The sequence below is a fragment of the Macaca nemestrina genome, chromosome 4 (assembly GCF_043159975.1).
Source record: "Macaca nemestrina isolate mMacNem1 chromosome 4, mMacNem.hap1, whole genome shotgun sequence".
Classification (NCBI taxonomy): domain Eukaryota; kingdom Metazoa; phylum Chordata; class Mammalia; order Primates; family Cercopithecidae; genus Macaca; species Macaca nemestrina.
Genome location: NC_092128.1, coordinates 62,843,179 through 62,871,075, shown reverse-complemented (window position 1 = coordinate 62,871,075; position 27,897 = coordinate 62,843,179). Strand labels below are relative to the sequence as shown.

General features: G+C 33.7%; 1 protein-coding gene across 5 annotated transcripts in view; it reads left to right on the top strand.

Annotated features, from left to right (window-relative positions):
* LOC105475411 (semaphorin 3E) overlaps positions 1 to 27,064 on the top strand; it is a 292,501-nt gene extending 265,437 nt beyond the window's left edge. For 4 of the 5 annotated variants that reach the window (XM_071094755.1, XM_071094754.1, XM_071094752.1 and 1 more), the window contains 3 exons: positions 3,443 to 3,510; positions 5,020 to 5,159; positions 22,572 to 27,064. In XM_071094755.1, the coding sequence (XP_070950856.1) occupies positions 3,443 to 3,510; positions 5,020 to 5,159; positions 22,572 to 23,024 (661 nt within the window). In that variant the 3' untranslated portion in view covers positions 23,025 to 27,064. The remainder of the gene's footprint in view (positions 1 to 3,442; positions 3,511 to 5,019; positions 5,160 to 22,571) is intronic. The other variant, XM_071094753.1, reaches the window with a different exon arrangement.
* The last annotated feature ends 833 nt before the right edge of the window (positions 27,065 to 27,897 follow it).

Genomic DNA, 27,897 nt, shown 5'->3' with positions numbered 1-27,897 from the left:
AAGAATATGAGGGTAGTACGTGAATTTAACCACAAATAACAGTATTAATTATTTTATTGTCATCAGCAACAATAAAAATGTTTACAAGCCTTGCACCAAATACTTATGAATGACAGGGTTTTGTGTTAGGCATGCAGTAGTGATAATGAATTTTAATTGAGCAGTTTCCATAGTTAATTATTTTATATGGTGCATCTTTTAACAGTGTACAGTCCTAAGCTTGATAATACAGTAGATGTGGGAGACAAAAAGGGTTACTTAGAAAAAGTCAAGTGAATGAGAAAAATAGTAGATAGGAAGGCATGAAATGCTGGAATCAGAAGCCGTGCTCGTAAATGAATTAGTTCAGTTCAGTGACATGTAATGGAGATCTTTCAGTGGTGTCAAATTCTTTTGAACCATCATTCACCCCTGGGGGAGAATTTTTGGATAAGTTTCAACACATGAAGGTAAAATAGCCTGCTTTTATAGCAGATCGTTGTTGCTTAAGACCTGAATAGAAGCAGAAATTGAAAACTGGTCATTAAAATAAATACTTCTCTGCTCACAGAGTGAAAATGAGTCAACAGGGGAAAAACATTAATTCACAATCCAGACCACTTGTTTAAAATGATCTTCCAAAATACACTAGGGTTTATAATGCTAGAATCTTTTTCTTCCCCTTGCTCTTGTATTTTGTCTATTTCCAGTGTTCTCTTTAAAAATTTCTAAGAGACTAGAGATGTAAGAATAATACGCAACGTTCAGAATGAAAGCAACTTTGTTCAACCTTTCTGAAACTTTTCCATATATATATATACACATATATAATATACACATATATTTGTGTGTATATATGTATATATTACATATATATATACACACTCATATATGTATATGTAATATATATACGTATGTGTGTATATATCTATACTGAAATAAAGGACAACTATACTAGGATAGTATAAAATGAACTGAAACTTTGCAGGAAAATGTGGTATCTTTCTTTTTAAATGTATGTTTCCAATAACTTTCAGCAAGATTTTTGCACTCAGTTCTTGACCTTGCTTATCTAGAATTATTTGATTGTAGCTTCCTTATCCTCATATCACTTGTATATTAATCTTTATACAACACCGTCTCTGCAAAGTGTAAGCCATTTCTCATTTCATTGATTTTATTCCTATCCATTATTCATTATTGCTCATCAGGCTTCAGGTTCTCAATATAGAAGCAATACTCCACAAAGTGAGGGATTAACAACAGCATTTTAATTATCATCTAAATCTGCTATTAGTTGTATAATAGTTGTACATGCTAGTGTAAAACAATATAGAGTCATGCAACTTTCTACTTTTGCTTGTTGTTTTTTCATAAGCTCTATTTTCAATCTAGTTCAGTAGAATGATACATGTGGCAGATCTAATATTAACTTTGTAAAATCTCAGGTTTTTAGGTAAGGTTTTCTAATCAGCGATCTCTGCGTTAAGAAAAGCAAACAAACTAAAACTAAAACGTACTTTTGTATACAGGTCATAATCCCAAAAATTGATTGCAGATGTTCATCTGCCCCAGTTTTCAATACATATTAATTTGTTAAATAAGGTCTGAACTCCTGTGTGAGAAAGCACTTGATCTCTTGAAATAGCATTCTATTATTGTTATTTAGAGACAGTAAGGACACCCTAAAATGAAAAAAAAAGAGACTGAAGTAGATTTTAGGTGTCATTTTGCCACCTCTATTTTACACGGGAGGACACAAAGAGCCAGGAAAGGGAAGCAATATGCATAAGATCATACAGAACATTAGTGGTGGTATTGGGAATTGAATCTGGTTCACTTTTCCAAATTTCATCATTGCATATGGTTAAAGCATCTCATTGTCACTTTGGGAGCTATGCTCTCACCCTCTAGGGTAAAACTTCTGCTTTGCCTTCTGTTTTTCCCTCAGTCTTGAAGAAATGCCATGAATTAGAGAGGCAAGTGGTATTTTCCACCTTTATGTAATACTTCTATTTAAATCTCTAAGCTAAATTAAGTATGCCAGAGTTCTTGATTTTGTAATTTCAATACTATTAATACTAATGATAATTCCCATTATTTAATTCCTCAAAAAAATGCTTACATATTAAATCACTTTATATATAATGTTATATTATATACTTAAATATATATCTATATCTATCTCTATCTATCTATATATATATATATATATATATATTTTTTTTTTTTTTTTGAAATAGAGTCTCGCTTCATTGCCAGGCTGGAGTGCAGTGGCACAATCTTGGCTCACTGCAACCTTCACCTCCCGGCTTCAGGCGATTCTCCTGTCTCAGTCTCCTGAATAGCTGGGATTACAGATGCACACGACCACGCCTGGCTAATTTTTGTATTTTTAGTAGAGGTGGGGTTTCGCCATGTTGCTCAGGCTGGCCTCGAACTCCTGACCTTGTGATCCGCCCGTCTTGGCCTCCCAAAGTGCTGGGATTACAGGCGTGAGCCACCATGCCCGGCTAATGTTTTTATATATATTCAAAACATTATATTGTATATATCATATATATATTCTTGAATTGCACATACATATGTTTTATATATATTCAAAACATATGTATATTACATATATTCTGGAATTTTATATATATAATGTTATACATATATATGTGTGCATGTGTGTATATATATTCTGGAGTTTCTCCAGAGATATAGAATATTGTATTTTTTTTCAGTTATATATCTAAACAATCTATGAAATAAAAAAATACTAGAAATGACTCTAATTATACTAGGCAGACTGAGGGGGAATATACTAATATTTCTTGAGTCCCACTAGATGCACAACATCCTGCTAAACATGAAGAACACACTATCACATTGAATAAAGGCATGTACTTCCTCAATGTTACATCTGAATAAAAGTAAGCTCACTACAGTATATTATTAGTTTATCTCTTATTTTTAGAAATTCTATTTGTACTAATTGATTATGATGACTATGGAACAAACTATTTGGATTTTAACACCTTTTTCATTTGCACTTTATTACATATGGGAGTTTTATACTCAAAATAACTGTTTTGTACTCAATAAATACTTTACTTCAAATCTCATTGTCTTTCTCTGCCCAAATACTTTACCACTCAAGACATTCTCAAACTAGAAGATTTCTTGTTGAACTAAATTTTTAACAAAAAGTAAAGATAAATATATTCCATTGTTGTTTGAGTTTCCAGAATTCAACATTATGTAAATAAAGAACAGGGTAACATAGATCTTAACTACTGAAGAACATATAATGGAAATGTGAAAAACTATGAAACTTGGATTTTATTCTTATTTCATATGAATGATCATTTTTTTTTTCAGTAGCAGAATACTACTTGTATATTTAATGCAATTGGCTGCATTTTAAAGCCTGGAAAATTGAAAATATGAACATCTAAATGCATTTACTTTCTTTCAGGCGTTTCCGGAGACAAGATGTTCGACATGGAAATGCAGCTCAGCAGTGCTTTGGACAACAGTTTGTTGGTAATCCATAGAAAATCAATTGTTCTGGGTTACTCAGAGAATACATTGAATATAAACTGCAAACTTCTTAAATAGAGTCCTTTTTTCTTTGTGATTCATGTATACTAGAACAATGTAATAAGTATTCTTTTTCTCTGACATGTAGTTAAAATTTGGAAAAAATGACATCTAATTTTTATCTGATTAGGAAAATAAATTATATGTACTACCACCAAGCTTCATTATTAAACTAATTATTAAAACAACGAAACCCTAGAACAAGAATGCTGCATACTTTAGGTGATTGATGCCACGGTGACTCTTATGACTTACCTCTTTATCTCATACTGGGGACTGTCTTCACCATGTTACGTAGCTTCTGGTGATTTTATCAACTGGTATTACTTCTATAAAGTCATCTACTAAGCTTTGGGATAGATAAAGTGAAAAAGCTTTTACTCTTTTATCTAAGTTGACTAAGGTAAGGGCTAGGGTTGGTGGTTCAAGAAAGGTGATAGAGTGGTGGTATCTGATGGGTAAGGAATTGAGGAAATTTCATCTTTAGGCAAAAGTAAGGAAGTTAAGACAGAACTTCTCTGTTAACTCTCTCCTGACTCTTTCTATTATGGTGGTAACTGTTGAATAGGCTGTATTTAGTGTCACTAAGCTCACTAGGAAGTAGTAATAAGAAGGGACACCATAAATAAGAAACCAGCGGTGGCTATACACAGAGCCAGAGACTGTGCTCCAGCGTCACTTTGCTGGACCCCAGGCTGACTCAGGATTCAGTGGAGGACTCAAGCCTCTGGGAATACTGGCAAAAGAAAAGTAGGACCTTCATCTTAGGGAAGTTTAGGGGTCAGTTCTGAAGTTGAGTAGGACTTCTTTTTTTTTTTTTTTTAAGAGAGTAATCCTGCTTGCTTTTATGCCCTACTGCAGCTAAGTGTACTTGCCTGTATGCAAATTTGAGTTCAAGTCCAGTAAGAGCCTTTCCGGTCCAAAATACAGATTGTAATCAAGCTCTATTTCACAAAGTCCCTGATTCAGTCTCATATTCTCTTCTCACTGCAGCAGCCCAACACCCAGATAAATGCAATCCCTTGTCAAGATATAATTCACATTTACGTTTGTGTAGTGGCATTTTGCCTGCATTTCTGGTTTCTGCTTTTGTTCGTAACCACAAATTTTGTCCTATGCTTTGGTGTTCCCTTTGTCTTCCCTCAATAAAGGGAAGAGACTTTCCATGCGTTTAACACTGATGCTTCTTACTGCTTTGACTATCCTATCCCGTCCTTTGGAACCAGACTCTCAGTTACCTACTTCTTTCCCACCCCATAGCCTGCTTGCTTGTTTCGTGCCTAAACTTTGGTGTGCCGTTCTTTCTAAATAATTCCTTTAAATTACCGTTTACAGAACTGAGCAATAAGTAATGAGTTAATCATGTTACTGCAGGGATCTAAATAATGTTTGAAAAATTTATTTACCTGTAAAATCTAAGTCTCAAAGATGGCATTAATGTTCCTGTTGTAGGGGATGCTTTGGATAAGACTGAAGAGCATCTGGCTTATGGCATAGAGAACAACAGTACTTTGCTGGAATGTACTCCACGATCTTTACAAGCAAAAGTTATCTGGTTTGTACAGAAAGGACGGGAGACAAGAAAAGAGGAGGTAATTCATAGCTGCACATTCACAACGTAGTGTTTTGCATATAGTGTGTGGTCAGTAAATAGATGATTTATTTGGATGCTGAAAAATGAAGCTAGCTGTTGTACTATGCATGTCTTATTTAATAAGTCAGTTTTATTTATTATGTGTGATTTATATACCTACAATAATTTAAATATATATACATAGAGTTTTTATAGACATATACTGTATAAATACACATATGCTATGCACATATATAGAAATCATTAATTTGGATCTTGGAAATAGGAATTTTTAAAAGAAGTACTTATAACTCATGATTTTATGGTCATGTTGTCAAAATGATAGTCTTAAATCATGACACCCAAGGCAATGTTGTAGAGAAATAGCAAAACTTAATTATCATTAACTCATATGTCTTAGTCATATGAATAATAATAGAATTAAAATAACAACACAGCTGCAACATTAAGCTCGTTGTGTAAGAAAGCTTTTCAATCATAAATGAGACATTGACATAAGTGTTCTTGATCGTGGGGAACAAAGGAAAGACCCCCACTCTTTCATCCTTTTTAGCAGTTGTAGTGGTGGCGATTGTATTTCTGTAATCATCTTCTACATGATGGGAGAGGAATGACTTGGATGCTTGTAGAGATGGAAGGATAGGCAGCTTTAAAGCACATGTGTAGAATAGGAGGCAGTTACTGGATAAAAGAATGTGAGTCAAGGGCTGTCTATAGAAAGAGTTCAGGGCATAAAGAGGTCCAGGGCATAAAGCAGACAGGTAAGGCAGATCACATTGGTGATGTGGGCTTTGAACTCAGTTTTACAAAAGTGGAATTACAAAGATAGCAAGTAGAAAAAAAAATGAATATTTTGGAGGGAGAAAGAATATTGAATATAGAAAAAATGATCCTCGGTAAAGAAATGGTTGCAAGTTGAATAATGAAAATGAGTCTAGAGACCTGCCTTAGGTCACAGAGAAGAGGTAATAGGTACCTTTTGGATAGAGAGTGAATCAATGGAAGGCTTCACCTCATTTTGGCACTGGAAATTAAACATTTCTCATTGGAACACAAAATTACTGATTCCAAATGCGGAGCACTTTGAACTTTTTATTCCTTTTTTCCTAGCCTATGGTGAAATTTAAAACCTAACATGTTTTTAGTTCAAAATCATACAGTACATTCTGGGAGATAATTAAATTTGTAAATCCTTGGTTCTTTGGGTAGGTTTTAGAGAGAAAGTCACCTCAACTTAACAAAGGCTTTTAGAAATAATATAGAAATGCAATCAGGAAAGGAAAATTTTCTTCATGATGTCATAAGAATAAACACATGTCCAAAAATGTTATAGCATATTGCCCTGAGTTAAATTGTTGATTTAGTATTAACGTACTTTCCACTTCACAAATCTGAGGTGAAATGACTTTTTAAATTCCTCATAATTCCCTTGGCAGAAAAGGACCTGGTAATATTCCATAGTTCCTCCAAGCCGAATGGCTTCAGAAGACAGTGAAGTAATTCTTTTATCAGTGGTTTTCCTCACTCAGTATGTTCTGTTTCTAATTTGGAACTCACCATAATCTGCCTCATTTGGAAATCTTTACCAAATCATTTGACATGCTACATCCATCAATGTTCAATTATAAGGTTCTTTCTCATATTGTTGATATAATCTACTTCTCCATTCCTATAATTTTTAGTACCTATTTTCAACTACATTCAAATTTCCCCAACTAATATATTTGCTGATATTTGGACTTCGAATTTACTCTTTGCATTAAAAGTTATGTTATAATCAGCAATTATTAATACTTGGCTTTTTTGGACCTAGCTATATATGGATTGATTTATTCACAATATAAAACAGGACAAAACACAAAGTTCTGACTTCATTAAAGGCTGAACATACGTGATGTATACACAAAGCAGAATAACTTTGCATGTGAGTTCTTTATTTGATAATCATTTTTGCACTATTGTCATTTATATGTCTCTTTTTTGTGAAACATAATTGCTTATCAAATCTTTATTTTGATAGGAAATCACTTTCTTATCAAATCTAGACCATTTTAAGGGATATTTATTTTCCCCTAGTTAATTCTTACCTCCTGGGTAAATGCTTGATAAAGTACCCCTGATGATGCTCATCAAGATTCCTCTCTGATGCTACAAACCAAGAGAAGTCACTGATTTATCAGACCACAGAGTATATACATCTTCCTTTTATTTAACTGAAATTTTTGATTCTGTAATGTCTGTCTATTCAGATTCAAACTCAGCCCTCTGGAGTTATCCAGAAGCAACATATTCATGTGGATAAAGTTTTTGCCCAAATTAATCTTTAGAAACTGAATTAATCTTTAGAAACATACCTGAATTGTTAGAAAGCACTTACAAACTCAATTATCTGCTTTCTAAACTCTAGATTATAATGATTCTCTCAAATAGGCATTTTATAGACTCCTGCTTTCTTAAACAAAGCAAATGGAACATAATCTCTATATATTTTATTAATTCTATAAGTATTTATTGAAAGCCAACTTTTCTAGATACTTCATAGGGAGCATTTTCCCTTGGCTTGAAGACCTTATTAATTATACTGAAGTAATAATAAGCTACTATGAATTATAAATGTAAATTAAATATATCAGATACTATATATATCATCAATTATTATGATATCCTGAGAGAAAAGACACTTAATAAACAGAATTGACAACTGAGGCTATTATTTATATGTACCTATTGCACACAGGAACTGAGTAGGTACCAGGTTATTCCTAGATCTCACAACTGCATGTTAGACATGATATTCTTCATCTGACACATGCAGAAACTAAAACTCAGAGAGTTATAGCTCATACACAAAGTCAGGGACAGACCTGATGTTTGAACTCAGGTATTCCTAACTCAAAAGCTGAGCTATTTCACATTCATTGCCACAGTACCAAGGACTGTTCTATGTGCATTTTATGGACTATACCATTTTATTATAAAGAATTGGTTTATAGATGAGGTAACTGAGGCACAGGATATTTAATAACTCCCCTGGTTACTTGCAGCTAGTAAAGTAGATTCAAATCCAGGTGTCTTTGTAATTTCTGCTAAAACACAAAATCTTCTGAAATCAAAATTCTAAATACAGCTTCAGATGCTTTGGAACATAAAACAAATGGAAAACTGCTTATAGCAGAAGTTCTGGGATTCAATTTCTAAAAAATGTTCCTGATGTCAGATTGATCCTTATATAGATTTTTCTTTGTCAGAGTTTAGTGGAGCATGTTGCTGCAGCCTTGATGACAAAGGCACTACTCCCCATTCTCAGATGTCAGAGAACCTGCCCTTCATTTGAACCATCCCCAATCTAAGCACTGATGCCAGGAACCATTGTTACACAACATACACAATATAGACATCATTGTATTTCCATTCTCGAATTGCCTTTTCAAGCTTCTACTATATGCCTATTGGTGGTACAAGATGACTTCCATATCAAAGAAAATGTGAGCTACCGTTTGAGCCTATGTAGATATAAAATACAGAATACCCCATCTCATTTTGTTGGGTGTTTTTTCACAAAAAGAAATGTTTTATTCATTTGTTTGAATTTATTTATTAAGCCCTTACTATGTCCTGTTTTATAGAACTTACATTCTGAAAAACGTGGAAAGAAAATAATAACAATAATGACAAAGAATGATATTAAATATATCAGGTAATGATAAAGAAAAAAATGCAAGGGAGATTAAATTATAGGGAGAGGTTGGAATTTTAAAAGGGTGGCCATAGAAGGCCTCACTAAGAAGGTCACCATAAAAGTGACATTTAGAAAAAAAAATCTGAAAAAAGTGAGGGCATAGGTCATGTAACATTATGAGATAAAAACTTTCTGGACAATGGGAACAGCAGATGCTAAGACCCTTGAGATAGGAGCATATGTGATATACTCAAAGAACAGCTGACTGAAGAACAGTGTGGCTGGAGGTTAGTGAGCGAGGGAGACTAATAGACTATGCATCAGAGAGGTCAGGTCAAGGAAAAGCTCATGCAGGGACCTATAGCCATTTCATAGGGTTTTGGTGTTCTGAATTAAAAAGGAAACCATTATGTATTTTCAGCAGAGCTGTGACACCATTAACATTTGTGTTTTAAACGATCGTTTTGGTTATTGTATTAAGATTATAGCAGGTTGGGGTGGGGATAAAGGTGGGAATAGGTAGTCACTGAGGTTATAGGAACGCACAGTATTAACTATAAATCTTCATGCTTAAAGACAACTCTTAATGTGTTCATGCCTTCAAGACCAGATGATTTGCAAGTAATTGCCTCATACACATTGTAGTAATGTGCTTTGCTATATTTTTCACTATTAAGAAATGTGAAGGCTTAAAGGATGAGTAGAGGGTAATTAGTAGAGAGAATAATGTTAGCTTATGTTATGAAGATGAAAAACAATATGGTACATGTAAATTATGACTGGAAATGAGGATGCAAAAATGAGTACACAGATCAAGGAATCCATTTCAGTTTGTCTCTAAGCCAATGAGAACAACTTAGCTTGACTGTGTACACAAATTATTCCAGGAACTGGCACACAGACTTAGGAGATAAATAGAATGTCAAGAACATTTAGGATGATATTTCAACAGTCATTGAAAAACATGTGTACCACATGAACTGAACAGTTTTAGTAGAAAGGGAGAAGACAGGTTTCAATTTTTATGAGATAATATTAAGTGAATTTCATATTTGAGATAAAAGAGAAGCAATCACAAAATATTCACATGTTTATTGTCTGAGCGTCTGTGTGGCTAATGGCACAGTAACATGATTCCAGTAATACAGGGGAAGAAACACGTTTGGGAGAAAGTTGTTGAGTTAATTTTTGGCTGTGTTGAACTGGCAGCTCTTATAAATCATTCAGGTGGAGCTGTCCTGCTATGTATCCATGTTCAGGAATATAAAACCCAATGGAAAGATTTGGCTTGGCAAGAGATGTTGGAGAGATATCAGCAAAAATGCAGTATTCAAATTCAGAGGAATTAATAAAAGTAAGAACAATACAGCAACAATCAGTACTTAAATATGACTTACTGTGTACCAAGCATGATTAATATTTTTAATCCTTGCAACAGTCCCATGAAGGAGATATATTTATTGTTTCTACTTTACAGATTTAAAAAACTGAAGCACAGAGAGACTGAGTTTCTTGCTTAAGATTACACAGCTTGTGAGGTCAGTTTGCATTTGAGCCCGGACAGTCTGGTTTTAATTTGAGGCCCTTAGACACAATGCAGTGATGCCTCCTTTAGTATAGCTTACCTTAGACAGTGATGAAATAAAAAGCAAAGTGAACTAACTCCAAAAGCAAGGGGAAAACACACATTTAAGGAAAAGTTAGAAGACAAACTCAAAAAGAGAAAGTAAAAATAGAAAATAAGTTGTAATTAGAGTTAGGATTCATTTAGTTCTTACTATGTGCCATGCTATTCTAAGTGCTTTATATGTAGTAACTTGCTTAAAACTAACAAAATTTCTCTGAGGTAGCTAGTAGTTTTTAAATTACTTTTACAAATTTGGGGGTTATAGGTGCATATTATTACATGCATATATTGCATAGTGGTGGAGTCTCACCTTTTAGTGTACCCATCACCCAAATAGTGAGCATTATACCCAATAGGCAATTTTTCAATCCTCACCTACCTCTCACCCTCCCACCTTTTGGAGTCTCCAGCCTCTAGTATTCCACTCCTTATGTCCAAGTGTACTCACTGTTTAGCTTCCACTTATAAGTGAGAGTGCAGTATTTGACTTTCTGTTTGAGTCGTTTCACTTATGATAATGTCCTCCAGTTCCACCCATGTTGCTATGAAAGACATTATTTCATTCGTTTTTAATGGCTGAGAAGTATTCCATAGCATATATATGCCACATTTTCTTTTTTTTTTTTTTTTTTTTGCACTGCAAGCTCCGCCTCCCGGGTTCACGCCATTCTCCGGCCTCAGCCTCCCGAGTAGCTGGGACTACGGGCGCTGCCACCTCGCCCGGCTATTTTTTGTATTTCTTAGTAGAGACGGGGTTTCACCGTGTTAGCCAGGATGGTCTCGATCTCCTGACCTCGTGATCCGCCCATCTCGGCCTCCCAAAGTGCTGGGATTACAGGCTTGAGCCACCGCGCCCGGCTGCCACATTTTCTTTATCCAATCATCCATTGATGGACATTCAGGTTGATTCCGTATCTTTACTACTGTGAATAATGCTGTGATAAACATAAGAATGCAGGTATCTTTTTGATATAATGAGTTCTTTCCCTTTGGGTACATTCCTAGTAGCGAGGTTGCCAGATTGAATGGTAGTCCTATTTTTAGTTCTTTGATAAATCTCTATATTGTTTTTCATAAAGGTTGTGCTAATTTACTAAAGTTAAGTAAAAGGCACAAAATACTAGTTATGGCGCAAAATACTAGAGATACTAGTTAGGTACTAGTTAGTACCTCTAGAGTGGTATGGCTTAAATAAGTAGAAACAGTGAAGTTAGGAGGTGTGGTGTAATAAAACCCAGGAAAAAAGGAATTGGATAAGATATATTAAACAATATTCTTTGAACAATGCATAAAACAAGGACGAGGTTTCCAGGGATGATGTGTTAAGTGGGGTGTTAACGCAGGATTCGTCTAATAACAGGTTAAGTAATGAATGGTACTGTTGAACCAGAAACTGCTAGTTTAGTGTACTGTACCAAAATATTTGAATGCCAAAGAGAGAGATCCACAAAGGTAGACAAGAGTAGAAATAAATTTTGTTTTGTTTTCTTTTTAGTAAAAAGGTGACTTGGTCATGTTTATAGGTTGAAAGGAAGTAGCTATAAAGAGGAAATGTGCAACTAGTTGATGAAGCAAAATAAAGAACATGTGGGAGAGAATGTAATCACAGACAAAATTTAAGGGGTAAATTCTTAGAAGGAAAACAGAGACTCTTCATTCTCTAAATTAGGAGAAAATAAAATGGCTCATTTATGTGGATAATGTAATTTCATCAACAGAATTTAAGTTTAGCGGTTCCAAAGGTCAAATTCAGTGGCTATATATATTTCCACATACAGTTTTAATCTGAAATACAAGCCTAAATCTTCCTTCTATGAAGGTTGTATAAATTATTTTTTCTGTGATAGCAGAGGACAAAACTGTTAAAATTATAGCCAAATCACCACTATACCCTGGTTTTGAAGTCTCAATTTCTGCAATTCTACATACTTGAATTTATAAACCTCCATAATAATTGCAAAAATTTTAATACCGAATAACATCCCTAAGTGAAGAAATTCATTCTTGTTAAGACATATAGTTAAGGTGATATAGTTGAAGTATATCTGTATGCACTTCTCTTTCTATAAAATGGATAAGCACTACATTTTAAAACTGAGTAAATGAGGGAAAAATTAAATATGCTTTATTTATGTAAATTTAACTAGTGATTGTGTGTAATTTCAGTTATAGTAAAGAAAACTGTAGTTTCTTCAAGCTACTCGGAAGATTGGTACGTAATTCCTCACTTCATACACATTTTACACATTTTAAATGTTCTGTTTCATACACATTTTAAATGTTCTGACTTTGGAATGTGTTATTTTTAATCCAGATTTTTTTAAAAAAAGTAGGTTCCCCTGAACTTGACAATTATTTAAAGCAGAAGCTGAAAAAACCAAAGACGTGGGGGCCAAATTTGGCCCTCTGCCGCTATCGTAAATAAAATTGTATTTGAAAACTGCCACACCCATTTGTTTACCTAATGTCTATGGCTGTTTTTAGGCTACAACTACAAAGTTGAGTTGCTGCAACAGAGACCACAGGACTTGCAAAGCCAAAATTATTCATTATATAGGTCTTTACAGAAAAAGTTTTTGATCCCTGATTTAAAGGCCCAAATGAAAATGCATACAACAGTAAAGTCCTATAAAATGAATATTGTTGTGAAAAATGCCGCTGTATTTTTTTGGGAAAAAGTCTTTTTGTGCAAAAACTCTCACTTTGTTCTAAAACTAAAATTTCATTGCAATGGATTTTCAAGAAAATCAATTTCTTGAAATACATTCTTTTGGAGTTTAGTCATTTGCTGACAAAATCAAAGTATATCCCAAAGACACAATAAATGAGATTGAGTTCTAGGAGTGAGTTAAATAAATTTACACAAATCTCCTGTAGGGGAATTTGGGGGCAATCTCAAGACACATAAACTAACATCTATGCCTATGTCTGGCTGGCGTAAGGTAGAAGAGAAAACTGCTGGCCCATAAGACCAGCATTATAATTTGTAGATCTCTTTGGTAAGCATGAAATAATTAATTTTTCTGTGATCATTATTGATCTTTTTATTGTGGATTCTCTATTTAAGAGGAAATATGTGTTTGTGTGTCTTAAAAATAAAATGTGTCACTTTAAAATAGTTAATTGTATGCATAGACTGCTTACATAATGCACAAATATGCATGTTTATTGTAGTAAATGCAAAAAAGAATGTATATTGACATAAAAACTCTTAAACTTTAATTGCACTTTGCTCTCAATTTTTTGCTTTACTCAGTACCAAAATTGGCACTTTTCAACTCTGCCTTCAGACCACCTACAGGGTAGAATAAATTCACCAAAGTCAGTTAAACGCTGTTGAGTAATCTAATAACCATGGTTAACTTCTCAATGAGCAGCTCATTCCACATAACTTAGAGTTCATTTTCTCTTTGCTAAGTTTCTATAGTCTAAAATAAAACATAATTTTATTGATAATTCAATGCACTCTGGAGACAGCTTCTTCTACAAAAATGAAACAATGAAAAATGGAGTGCACAAATTACAACTTTTAATACTGGATTATGTCATCGAAGCTAGGAGAATTATGAAGTAAAATCTCCTTTTTATTTTACCATTTTGTTTGTTAGATGACTCATATTTTCCTTACCTTTACCAATGCTATCCTATGGTAGTAATTCCAAGGGATCAAAACCAGCCATAAGTTTACATTTTTATCTTTATGCATGACACTGAAAGCATCAGTTTTTGTTCCACATTAATATTATATCTTTGTTTTTCTTGTTTTTATAATGTAAAGTGCATGAACTCTTGCCTCATTTGAACCATCTCTTTAGTAGTTTTGACGTTCTTTTTCAGTCTATTTAAAAAATGTGCTCATCTTTCTATACTAACAACTCTTTACAACAGGTAAATATTCAGAATTTAGTTTTTTAGCCTTGACAAATGTATTTTTATAATATCATTTATCTCATATTTTTTAGTTGTGCAATAATTAGGAGGCTAGTCCATTAATTTCAAGTTTCTTCCTTTTACAATGGCAGAGACAGAGTTCCTATTGTATAAATGGAGAATATAAAACAACTTGTGGTCATAAGAAGAGGAATGAATCTAGAGTTTTTAACTGAACACTGTTCTGTTAATTTTCCAGGAGAATATTGAATATATTTCAAAATTAAACATTTTCTCTTAGATCTATGATATCAGTTATGGATCTAAGTCTCATGCCACTGACACCATTCTAGCTTTGTGCATCTGATTAAACCGTATAACATGGTAATGCAGAAAGTCCAATGCACATATGTACAGTAGATACTCCAAAATACCAATTCCCTTCACTTGCAAGTTCCTTTTGTTCTAGTATAGATTATAGTTTATATGGTCTTCCAGATCATAAAAATATGCATGTGTATGAAGATATCCCAGCATAGAACTGTATATCTGGACTACATTGTTTTAACTCCACAGAATAGCTATAATATTGAACCATTCTCAGGCATTGTCTCTTCACCCTACACTGAGATGTTGCCTAAAGGAAATGTATTTATTATGATGCTGTTGTTAGAAACCTCCCTCTCTTTTTATAAGAACATGCAGAGAGATTTTTCTCAAGTCTCAGTGCCAGGAAAGATGTACTTATTATAAGGAGTAATTTTAAAAATATATTTTAGGGACATTTTAAATCTTAGAATTTATCATACTTTCTTCTGTCTTTTGGTTACTAGGAAATTTAGTATTGAATTTCTACTTCAGTTATAGTCATTGCACAGTTCCTTATATTGTGCAATTTTGTTTTCAAACATTGTCTTTACTTTCATCCTCTTTAAACTTAATTTCTCTTCATTCTGAGATTCTTATCTATGAAAATTTTAAATAAACCATTAATCACAAACTTCTCTTTATTTAATTTTGAGCAGTATTTCTAAAATCCTATGATTATAGTATACTAGATTTGAAGAGATCTTATAAACAAACTTAGTTTATTGGTTGTCAAACCACATTAATCATTACAAACAACTGGAGATTTTGTTGTTTTCTTTTTGTTTTGCTTGCTTGTTTCTGGCTCTTGTTTTTTTTTTTTTTTTTCCACTTCAGATGCATAATTTAGTTAATCATACGACTTAGTTTATGGCACATTGTGATGATTGGTTTATACAAATTTCTCGTTTGACTTTGTTTTTCCTGGACCTCCTTTTTCTACTTTCATCCTTGTTTCCCCATATACATCTGTTGAAATGATTGGAGTAAGTCCAATACTATGTTTGCAAATTGAACAGATATATAATATTTGAGTATGCATGAACTGTTAAAGTAAATGTATTATGTTATAGATTATATTCTCCTTCTTACTTTGTAAACTCAACACTATGTTTTTATAGTTTATCCCTGTTGCTGTTTGTGTCTCTATTTCATTGCTTGACTGTTACTTAACATACCATAGCATGTATACATTGCTCTTAATTCATCCTTAATTCTCCTAAATGTGGACATCCATAGTGTAATTAACTCCTGCTATCACAGCTTTAATAATCATCTCTGCAAATAACCCCTTATAGATCTGAGTGCAAGTTTCTGTATTGTTATTTGTCAACATCCTTCATTTCTGTAATTATTGTCAGCTTGCTCTCAAGATTTCTGCACCGTCTAGACTCCCAAAGCAGTTCATGTGGGTTCCTGTTTCCCCACATGCTCACCAACATTTGTTATTATCTTGTTTCCTAAGTTTTGTCTTTCTTCGGGCTATAGGGTAATGCCTTGTTCAAATTTGAATTTTCTTTCTTTCTTTCTCTTTCTTTCTTTCTTTCTTTCTTTCTTTCTTTCTTTCTTTCTTTCTTTCTTTCTTTCTTTCTTTCTTTCTTTCTTTCTCTCTCTCTCTTTCTTTCTTTCTTTCTTTCTTTCTTTCTTTCTTTCTTTCTTTCTTTCTTTCTTTCTTTCTTTCCTTTTTTTTTTTCTATATGGAGCTTCGCTCTTGTTGCCCAGGTTGGAGTACAATGGCATGATCTCAGCTCATCGCAACCTCTGCCTCCTGGGTTCAAGCGATTCTCCTGCCTCAGCCTCCCGAGTAGCTGGGTTTACAGCCATGCACCACCATGCCTGGTTAATTATGTATTTTTAGTAGAGACAGGGTTTCTCCATGTTGGTCAGGAGTTTCTCCATGTTGGTGAGGCCGGTCTCGAACTCACGACCTCAGGCGATCCGCCCGCCTCGGCCTCTCAAAGTGCTGGGATTACAGGAGTGCAACACCGCACCCAGCCTAAATTTGAATTTCTAACTTTACTAGTAAGGTTGAATGTTAACTTGCATTCTTACTAAACATTTGGGTTTCTCCCTTTCTGAAGTGCCCATTTATATGCTTTTTCCATTTTTTCTCTTTTATTTCTCTTTTTGTTGACTCGAAAAACTCTTTTGCCTCTTCTAGATATTAATTTATTCTTGAATATAAATGCCCGAAATTTCTCCTTTGATATCGTGTATGTTTTTGAATATAATATGTTTTACATGTTATGGTTTTGGGTTATTTATAATGACTTTCTTTCCAGCATAACCTTGTATTAAGATTTTTTTTTCCACATTTGTTCTCCTCCACGTAGTGTGATAGGTTTCCCCGAATGAGCTTTTAAGCAATTCACTGTGTCTCTACTAGGTAACCATCGGTATCATATTTCAGGTTTACACTGGAAAGTGTTTTTAATAAAATAAATATGTATTTTTATGCTGTTATATTAGGTATATTTTCTGTAAGTAAAATAAATAAATATATATACACATATATGTGTGTGTAAGTATAAAATTGGTCAAAGGCAGACCAGATAAATAAACAAACAAATATATAAATTGTTTTCTCTATTTCTTAACTAAAACTGATTTTTTTATTAAATGTATTCTCAAGTAAACCAATTCAAGGTCTCTGTCTGTCCCTTTCCTGTGAAAGTATGGAACCATATGGTTGATAGACATGGAAATAACTGCTTCTTCCTGAGCAGCTACCAGATGTGCAGAGTTCTTTGTTCAATTACATTTTTTTTAATAGAAATTATAAAACATACTGAATCAATCTTTATAGCTAAGAATAATAAAACCATTCTTAGCAAAAATTGTGTATTTATATAGATTGCCTATAAGAATATTTGATAGAAATGATGTATTATGCACTATCTTCTTGGTGGAGAAAATCTGGTCTGCAGACATAGGAAAAAACACAGATGGATGAAAACAATTCTGTAATCAAGATTGGATGTTGGAGGTACCCAAGTAAACTGACAATGGAAAGACTAAATTGTGGAAGAACTTCAGATACAAATTTCTAAGTCGTTTTATATTTTTAGGTATTTATAGTCCATGTAAGATACATTTAACTTTCTAGGTGATTTAACCTACATAATGTATGGCCCTCCAGACAGAGCATGAAAACAGCTTATATTCCTGTCTTTGTAATGTGGATTTGTCATAACCAAGAGTGTGGATCAAAATTCTGAGAGGCAGTATCTCTAACATGCAAATAAACAATGTAGGACAGTTTCTATGGTAATTGTCATGATTTCATATCTTGAATCTTGACCAGTCTAGACTTTATATGTACATAATGCAGTGTTTCTCAAACTTGGATTTCTTATTATTCTTTTTATACCCTGCTTTTTAAAAATACCAAATTTGAAAAAACAAGCAACAAACAACCAACCATAATTTTAGTGGTCAAGAATTTGTATTTATTTTTAGTTTTGCTTTTTGCTTTGTTTCCAATTACTTTCATAAACTGCTTTCCATAAGCTGGAAACTAGGCTAGATCACTTTCATATTTTCTCATGTATTATTCAGTCTCACAGGAGATATAATAGAGACAACAAAGGGTCACATTCAATAAGGACGTTTGTATGCATATTTTTTTTCAGGTAAAGGCAATGTCCTAAGAATATCTGTGATGTAGCACTCTCATCAGTTACTAAGTGCTCCTGAAACCATGTTTGCTCCTTCTTATTCAAATTATTATTGGATTTACCTGGAAGTTGTTAATATCTTTTGGATATATCTGTATGGGTATACCCCATTGCTATACATGTTTGTGCTCTATAAATGAATTAGTGTGTTCTCATTTTACACTATCTTCTGAATTCTTTACTCATTATAGAATAATTCAGAAGAATAAAGAAATAGGTCTTTGCCATTTAAAAACATGTTTGGAGAGACAAAACTTGCATGGAAAAATAATTTGAAAAGGAATATAAATAACAGCTTTTGAGCTACAAATGTAAATGGTATTGTGTTACAAAAAGAAGCAAAACACCTTCAGGGGCTATAAAGGAAGCATTTATAAAGGAAGGGAAAGTTTAGTTAAGCCTGGAAGGAAATGAAAAAACAAATGGGTTGGTAGACAGTAGAAAGGAGTTTATTTAAGGGAAAAAGAGTATGTTCAGAATAAGAGCTGAGAGTGGAAAGCAGGGTGGTGATGCAGGGGAATGGCAGCAGAAAGCATTATGAAAAGGAGGGTTTGATTCTAGTAATGTACAGGTTGCCCCCACCACCTGCCCTTAAAAGTGAAACATCTTCCTGGGCTGCTGGCACAATTTATATTAAAATGTTCATTAAATATTCACAAGAATAAAACAACACATACTTTCCTTATGCTTGTAGCTTTTATTAAAATATTGAGCCAAAATTAAAGATAAATTATAAACAAATTGATGCATCATTAAAATATTTATTTACTATGTGTTTTGTTTTTACTGAAATATGTATCTCTATGACTGTAAGATGAGACACAGATTGCCACATATGTGGAAATATGTATAACACTTTCTGCCTGTAGCTATACCATGTGATGACTCCATCCTCCCAACACTTTATTCAAGTGACCTTGAAACTTTTCATGCGTATTACTACATGGGGATGTTGTTTCATTTTCATTTGGCTGTAACTTGTCATTAACATATTATACCCATCTTGGTTCTTTTTATCATTTGGAAACACGGCTTTGAAAGCGGCTCACAATCTATGATAAACATAAACACTAACACTGAGATTGATCTTTCACATGATTCCAAATATAGTTTATTAATTTATATTGATTTTTGTGTCAATAAACACAATAATTTTAAAAATCCTTCTTTAAAAAAAAAGTTGATCTCCAGATCTCCAGAAATGCACCTCTTCCACCAACCCTAGTTTGAGAAACACTACATTAAGCAATTTTGGGATCCAGATTTAGAAAGGCAGGATCTGGTTAATGGAGCAATTCTTACTGCTCAGGCAAGAAACAGAGATCTGAATAAGTTCTAAATCAGGATGTTGACAAAAGAAAGTGAGCTTTAAAGAAGAGTAAATGAGTATCCATTTGTTGAAATAAGTGGGGAAAAATGATCCAAGAAATTTACTTGAAGGTCTATTGTTAGATACTTGAGTGTAATGTTGCATGCTCAAGTGTATGAAGGTTAACAGGCAAAATGATGGTAATAAAGGAGAGAGGGCACTTTAACAGGGGTGTGAGAAAGGCCAGTTTGGGAAGATGATATTTAATTCAGTTATGCAGGATGAGAAGTAACCAGCTTTAAAGAAGCGTCTCGAAGCAGAGATACACACAGAGATCCTGAAACAGAATCAATCTGGGTATGAAAGAAGAAACAGAAAAAAAGGGAAGATCTGGGGAGTTTGGCATGAGATAAGGTCAAAGAAACAGTTATAAGGTATGAGAATTTAACACTGCAGCAAAAATGGTGATGAGGAAGGGATGTTTTAAGGCTCACCACTGAAGAAATGTAGACAGGAATTTGTGATAGCATATAATGAGAGAGAAGTATAAATGATCAACAATTGAGGATAGGGAGACTAGAACAATAATGATGTCATGGCCGGAAATAGGGAAGTTAGTAAATGGAGGGCAGTTTGAGTGGGAAGATACTGAATTGTACATATTAAAGGATGATATATGTTTCTTTTAGTCAAAAACACCAAATCCATTGTTTTTTTTGTTTGTTTTTAACAGAAAACACAAAACAATGGATTATCTATGTGTAAGATGTACCATTTTAGGGAAGCTGGCTGAAACAAAGAAATAAAAGTGCTATCGAATGGATGGAAATAAAACGTGAGATCAGTGAAGGATGGAGGATTGCACCTTGAGGCAATGAGAAATCTGTAGAAGAAACCAAGAAAGAGTAAAGAAAATAAGGACAGTATAATGGCCCATACCACACAGAAAATAAAAGATGTTTAAGGAGGCAGGTTTCATCCATATCAAATGCAGCCATAAGTTTTAAAACAATGGAGGCTTACTTCAGAGTCAGTATCATGTGAGACACAGGTTGGTCACAGGTTGCAATAGATGGTAAAGTTATGGAGAACACTAATGCTGGAAAATAAGTTTGTCCAGAAGCCTGGCCTGGAGGCGTGAGTAAATAAGCAGAAGTACACAAAGTCCTGTAAGAGTTAGTTGCCTGTAACAGTTGCTAAGGATATTCTGAGAAAAACCTATCAATAAAACAGATTGTTTCTATATAATGAAGATGGTTTTGCTTTGAGGGTCTTCTTGGTTCCTCACTGGAGGATTTTGCTCTCGAATTAGTGGCTACAGCATTCTGCCTACCAGGACATGGTCCTGCCAAGTCAAGGGAAGCACCTACAAAAGACTTATGGAGCCTCTTTTATTAGCCCAACTAGGACACTCTGAAGCTTCTGAGTAATTAACTTACTTTACATGGCTGAAAAAAGTGCCTTTGGGATGCCACATAATTTAAAAATGACATGCCTATTTCTTACTGTACTATACTACTACATTTTGCCATCTGTTCCACAAATTGTGGTTTGTGGATGCCGGTTTCCACACCTGAGTAATCACATTGAAACTTCGTGTATGCCGGGTCTGATCAAGGCAGGGAAGAATTGAGTCTGGCATTCCTGGCCAGGACCTATCACGGGGACAAAAACGTGCTTATCATTAACAGCCTTTATTGCCAAAGTGTTTGTAATTATTGCCTCTACATTTCTTTTATACTGAAAAAGATGAATATTGCTTTCATTTTTGTATTCTCAAGGGTGAAATCTGTCAGCATACTGTGAACCACCTTTATACCATTATCAGAAGATCCTGGGCCATACGAAAACATGATTGTTTGTAGTTAGATGAATGCATAGAAGAAAGGTAGAGGTAGATATTGATAGCACTGTGCAAAAACTCCTCACCTATTTTATTTAATCTTCACAACAATTTTTCAAATTATTAAGTTATCTCCATTTTACAAAGAAAACTAAGGCAAGAAATATACATGGAATGCCCTAAATCACACAATAAATAGTGGTGCCAACATTTGACTCTAACTCTGCCGAATGTCAGATCATTTACTCACTAGTCCAGCTATTTGTGATAAAACATGAGCTATTCGTTGAAAGCCTTATCTTGCTCTTCTTACTCTGAATTATTTATTTATAGAAATAATGTGAGTAATTTATTATATCAAAAACATAACAAAAGACATTTGAGCACTGAAAGTATATTAAAACTTAATATTTGCTAGACTGTCTGATCTTTTAGAGCAGGAACTGGATTTTGCTTGTTTATTTTTTAATCTCCTGTAAAGGACAGCCTATGAAAATGTAAGGGATGTTCACTGAATTGATTAACTGATGAATTTTTTTTGTAAGAAGACAAAGTGAAAGGAGTCCAGTTCTCTAAAGAGAGGTCCTTGTAGAAACATTGGCCACTACACTCTGGAGGGCATAATAATTCCTGAAAGAATATGGGAAGTGGTATTTGTTCTGTGCATGGAAAAACAAATGTTAAAAAATAAATTTTAGGAATTTTCCTTTCGCTCTTACTGTGACTGCTATACTGAAATGTATTTTTTCTAATGATTAATTGAATCATTAGGGAGAAAGCCCTCTTACTTTACAATATTGATATAAAATGATCTTGAGGTCATTGATACGAAGTGACCACCAATGTAAATATCTTCAGAATACACACACACACACACACACAGATGTAATTATTTAGCATCTTTGTGTATGTATGATTTTCAGGGTTTCATTATGTGACAGTGAAAATGAAGAAACTCAAGATAGATAGTGGAAAGGGTGATGGATTGTTGTTTTCTCTCCTGTGTACTTCAGTGCCATTTCCTTTTTTGTTCTTGCAGGTGAAGACAGATGACAGAGTGGTTAAGATGGACCTTGGTTTACTCTTCCTAAGGTTACACAGATCAGATGCTGGGACCTATTTTTGCCAGACAGTAGAGCATAGCTTTGTCCATACTGTCCGTAAAATCACCCTGGAGGTAGTGGAAGAGGAGAAAGTCGAGGATATGTTTAACAAGGACGATGAGGAGGACAAGCATCACAGGATGCCTTGTCCTGCTCAGAGTAGCGTCTCACAGGGAGCAAAACCATGGTACAAGGAATTCTTGCAACTGATCGGTTACAGCAACTTCCAGAGAGTGGAAGAATACTGCGAGAAAGTATGGTGCACAGATAGGAAGAGGAAAAAGCTTAAAATGTCCCCCTCCAAGTGGAAGTATGCCAACCCTCAGGAAAAGAAGCTCCGTTCCAAACCTGAGCATTACCGCCTGCCCAGGCACACGCTGGACTCCTGATGGGGTGAGACTATCTACTGTCTTTTGAAGAATTTCTATTTGGAATGTAAAAAATAAATCATCCAACTTCTTTGCATTACTTAAAAGAGATTTCTGTAATACAGGAATGACTGTGAAGGTGTTATAATAAATTATTCTACATACTCATTTGACTGGATAAATTTCACATAAAATTAACTAATTTTTTAAATAAATGCATTGCTTAATGGTTCTTCATTATGTTTATCAAAAAACAATATAGCTGTAATTTTCAGTACTTGGCTGCTTTTCCGTGAAGATTATTATTTTAGTTTTGGAAGACTTAAAAGTATTAGAATATTGAAGAAAAAATTGGAGAATTTTATAATCATGGTAAATATAAAACTAAATATGTTTTAATATTTCAGAATTTTTCTTTTCCACCACATTGTAAGATATGCAGAATACAAGATACTTTGTCATTCTCATGTGAACTTTCTGTACTCTTTAAGGATTTTTTTTATTAGTGTTGTTTAAGTCATGAGTGTTAAGTAGCAGGTGTGTTGTGACTGCTGTAACCCATGAAAGGAAAAATGTGGTCGTTCTGAGGCTTGTGCCCTTCGTAAAATATTCATTAAAGCATACTCACAATATTTTTGCTTTATAACACAGTCTTTAAATTTCACTCACTGTGGAAAGAAAAACTAAGGTAACTTCTCAGAAAGATATCAAAGAATGTCAAATCAGATGAAGTTATAGCTAGAATTCTAACTACTGTAAAAGATTTTTGCTGCTCTCTTGTGGTAAGAAAAAGTATATTCTCACACATTTCTTTTTTCTCTACAGATGGGTGTCTGTTTAGGAAAGATTTGAAAGCAGATTATCAGTAGATACATCGATACATGAAGTTCATTTGCAGAAACAAATAACTGAAATAAAAAACACATTAATCCTTATGTCATACTTTAATATGAAAGCATTGTTTATAGATAATTTATTGTCTCACAGGTCAAAAATGGAGATTTTGCGGCACTGAAGATCTATTAAAGCCCCAAAGTTTAAGTTTCCAAATGATCTTCGCTGAAATCTAAAATATATTATAACAACCATGCTTTATTTGTGAAAAAGTATTAAAGTGATTTGCTCTCAAATACCAAATGTTCTTCTCTATTTTATATTAAGAGACAGGAAATTGTTTCATGAGTTCACTTAACTACTGAGATATTCAGAGCATTTTTACCTCCCTCTTAAATATTATAAAAACAATTGTATTTTTGAGAATGTTTATTTATCAAAGTCTTTCCTTCTCCTATTAAATATTTAGCAATTACTTTTCTCAAATATGAAATTTTTATAAGATGTTTTCATCTAAATAAAAATTAAAGGCAAGTGGATTACACAGGGAAACCATTGTGAACATTTATTTAGATATTAATCTTACATTGTGTTTATTTCAGTTTTCAAAGTTAGCTTATAGGTTATAGATTTCAATTAAAGTGCTGATAACTCATAATCACTTGCAATTTCATTGTAAAATTAACAAATACACAAATATTTTAAGAAAAATTTGCTTGTTCAGATAAGTCACCATGTTTCAAAAGATCTAAGAAATGCAAATATCCTGAAAATTGACATCCTCTGAAAATTCCACTTGCTATTTACCTAAAAATCCACTGGAGGTCATTACTGCCATTAAATAATAACTGAAAAGACTATGTATTGAAATATAATTTTAAAAACTATATTCAGTAAAAGCCTGCTCAATTTGGAGAAATAGAACCATAAACACAGATCGCAGGGGCCTTACAAAGTTTATGTCTAAACAATTAAGTCAATTAAGTACACTTTATTGAAAGTAGTCTTTCATTAACACACAAGAAAGAAAGCAGGATTTTCTCCTGTATGTGAATTTTAAATTTAAAAAGTAAGGCAAGTTAGACATAAATAGTTATCATTTTAATCACAATAACACAGACAAGTTGTTAATAATGATAACAATGGTGTAACTTGTAAACTAAACATTTGGTAACTGAAGCAATAGGCAGAGGAAAATAGCTTTTCTATGACACAAGTCATATGTACATGCACTGAACAGCCGTTTGATTAAAATAAACTGATTATTAACCAGAAAAGAAACATTTTACATAAAATGCTAAAATTGATTATAGGAAAATAATTCAAACCCAAAGAAAGTTTATACAATGCTAATTTGAAAGAAAACTGATAAGAAAACTTTGAGGGCCCAGGTCCACAATTTAGGGAGACCACTAAATTTTATATATAATTATACACATATGTACATATATATGTACATATATATATAATCTTGCTTCCTGCCTGTTTATGGCAGTACTGAAGAGAACTGGGAAAGTAGAGGGAGGGAGAGAGAAAGATGAAGAAGAGAGAAATCAGTTTCCAAGGGTATGTTTCATGTCCCACCATTTTTTCAGTTTCTCCCTCTCTCCCAACACATGCGTGCACACACACACACAAACACACAACTCACATACTATAAAATAAATCTTCACTACCCTATCAAAATACAAATATATCAATCTATGCTGTTTTGTCCTTCTTGAGAATCTAAAACATACCACAAAAATATGTCCCCAGTCTTTTGTTCTGTCTGAGGTTAGAAATCATTCAAATTCAGAATCTCTTTTGAGAAACGCCCAGGCTTAGAAAATTAGAAATGGATGGATCTTCTCTGAACTCAAGGAGGGCACATACTTAGACACCTGCAAGACTTGGAGGAATTAAGAGTTTCACCTTTGATCTCACCAAATTTTCCCTATTTTTCTCTTTCTCGCAGAAGGAGAGAAACCATGCTCTCTAACATTGAGCAAAACTCATAACCACTCATCCTAATTTCTAAGGGGCACCTCCATCTAGGGCCAGTCTTCTACTTCTTTAGACCTCTTTTATCTTTGTTACAGGAGAGGACCTGTGGATGGAAAGAGTTTTGACATAAAACAATGCCCATTCACTTGCTCCTTCAGCACAATGTCACCCATTGAGAAATAGATCCAGATTTGTTAACAAGAAAGATTTTACTTCGTGATTTGTGAGGTCTCTTCCATGTCTATAATTCTACATTGTTAACTTTTTTCTTTTGTGTGAATTACTGAATATTTCAGTGCAAAACTATCAACTTGGAGAAACAGGGATTAAATAAAGGATAAACACTAATAAGAGCTGTAGAAAAAAGGGAACAGAAAGTCTTTGCCTGTTTAGTAAGTGGCAATTCCATATATATTTTAGAGTTTTTTTCTAACTAAAATTAAATACTTAGAATGTTTGTAATGAGTGTTCAATATTTGCTATAGGTTTTAGGGTTTTGTAAATCTTCCTAGTAATTATGAACATTTGTAAAATTTGTAAAATATAATAAATCATTTTGAGTGTTGGTGTTAAGCATGAAACAAACACAGCAGCTGTTGTCCTTAAAAATGAATTGACCTGTGACATCTGTAGCCTAATAAATATATTAAGAAAAGTACTTAGTATTGTATAAATATTTTGTTTCCAGGAGAAAATGCGACACTCAAGAAGCCCATATTCTTTTTCTTACAGCAGAGCATTACGCCGAGTTCCATTTTAAAGAAGGACTCATTTTTCAGGCCAACAACTGTTGCATTTGAATCAGATATAAATAATAGATTTTCCACAAACACTCAGCTGATTGTAGCAGTGCTATTTAAGCTGGTATGTTTATTTTTGTTTTCTTGGAAGGATAGCTTTATATTTTGGCTTTCATTATAAATTGATTGTGTTCGCTTGTGTTTAACTGACTTAGTTATAAGCTAGAGCACTATATGGGAGTGCTCTTTTCTGTATGGTATCCTTTTATTTGCTTGGCTGGGTTCGTAACAGCGTGTGCCATATTCTTTCTTTTCACTGATTCTAAGCCGTGAGACTTACTATCATCTGGTGGCAAGCTGCAGGGCCCATTAACGGTGTGTCTCTTTGACTCTAACGTGGATCTGCTACTCCGCACTACGTACTTTGTCTGTACCATTATGTACAATCTCTATTTGGCTCAACTTCGATGAAAAAGAAATAAATATTTGCTAAACTCTCAAGTGTCGTCTGGGGAGCATTTTCTAAGTTTCTGCCAACTGAACTCAAGTTTTTTATGTTAAGCCTATATGTAAACATACAATGCCAGACTACCACGGAGTTTTGGTTTTTTTTTTTTAGAAGTTAGAAAAGAATTCAGTTTTCTTTCCTGTGATATTTATAAACCAACTTTCCTACAGAGGAAAAAGTCTGTTCACCTCATTACCTTGCAGCAGTTGGGTTTATTTATGCAACCCTGTGTTGCTAGGACCAGCAGCCAGAAATTCCTTTCAAAGCTTCATCATCCAGATAAGAGATATGAAAAATGAAAGATTTTAGAATGGTAACTAGTTGAGTGCTTATGATTTTTTGCAAGCCTCAAGTTCTAGCTTAATGTATCTGAATTGCTATTTTCTCTGTTATTTTTATAAGACCTTGGGAAGGTCATTTAAATGAAGTGTGGTGTTAAGTAAACTTTTGGGGGCGCATTTTGTTTCTGAGGCAAATTTTATTGTATTGGTAAGTAATTAGCTACAATGTTTTAAAAGAAAAAACTGGCAGCAGCTCATGGAGTGTGTCTCTGGCAGCTTTCTGGTGTGACAATGACATTAATGGTAGTTGTTTATCATATTCCAACCTTGCATTCATTTATAATATAGGCCTACTTTTAGTATAGTATTTGATGAACTAATTGAAACTGTTCTTCAGATACATTTTCAGTCTTTAGTCAAAGGAAGAAGAGAGACAGTTATGGTAACTAGTAATCTGTTGCTTACTATTCAAAGGAAACAAAAGTATCCACCCATCTTTTTATTCAAAAATGGTATGCCAGGTGCTGAACCAGGCACTGTATAAA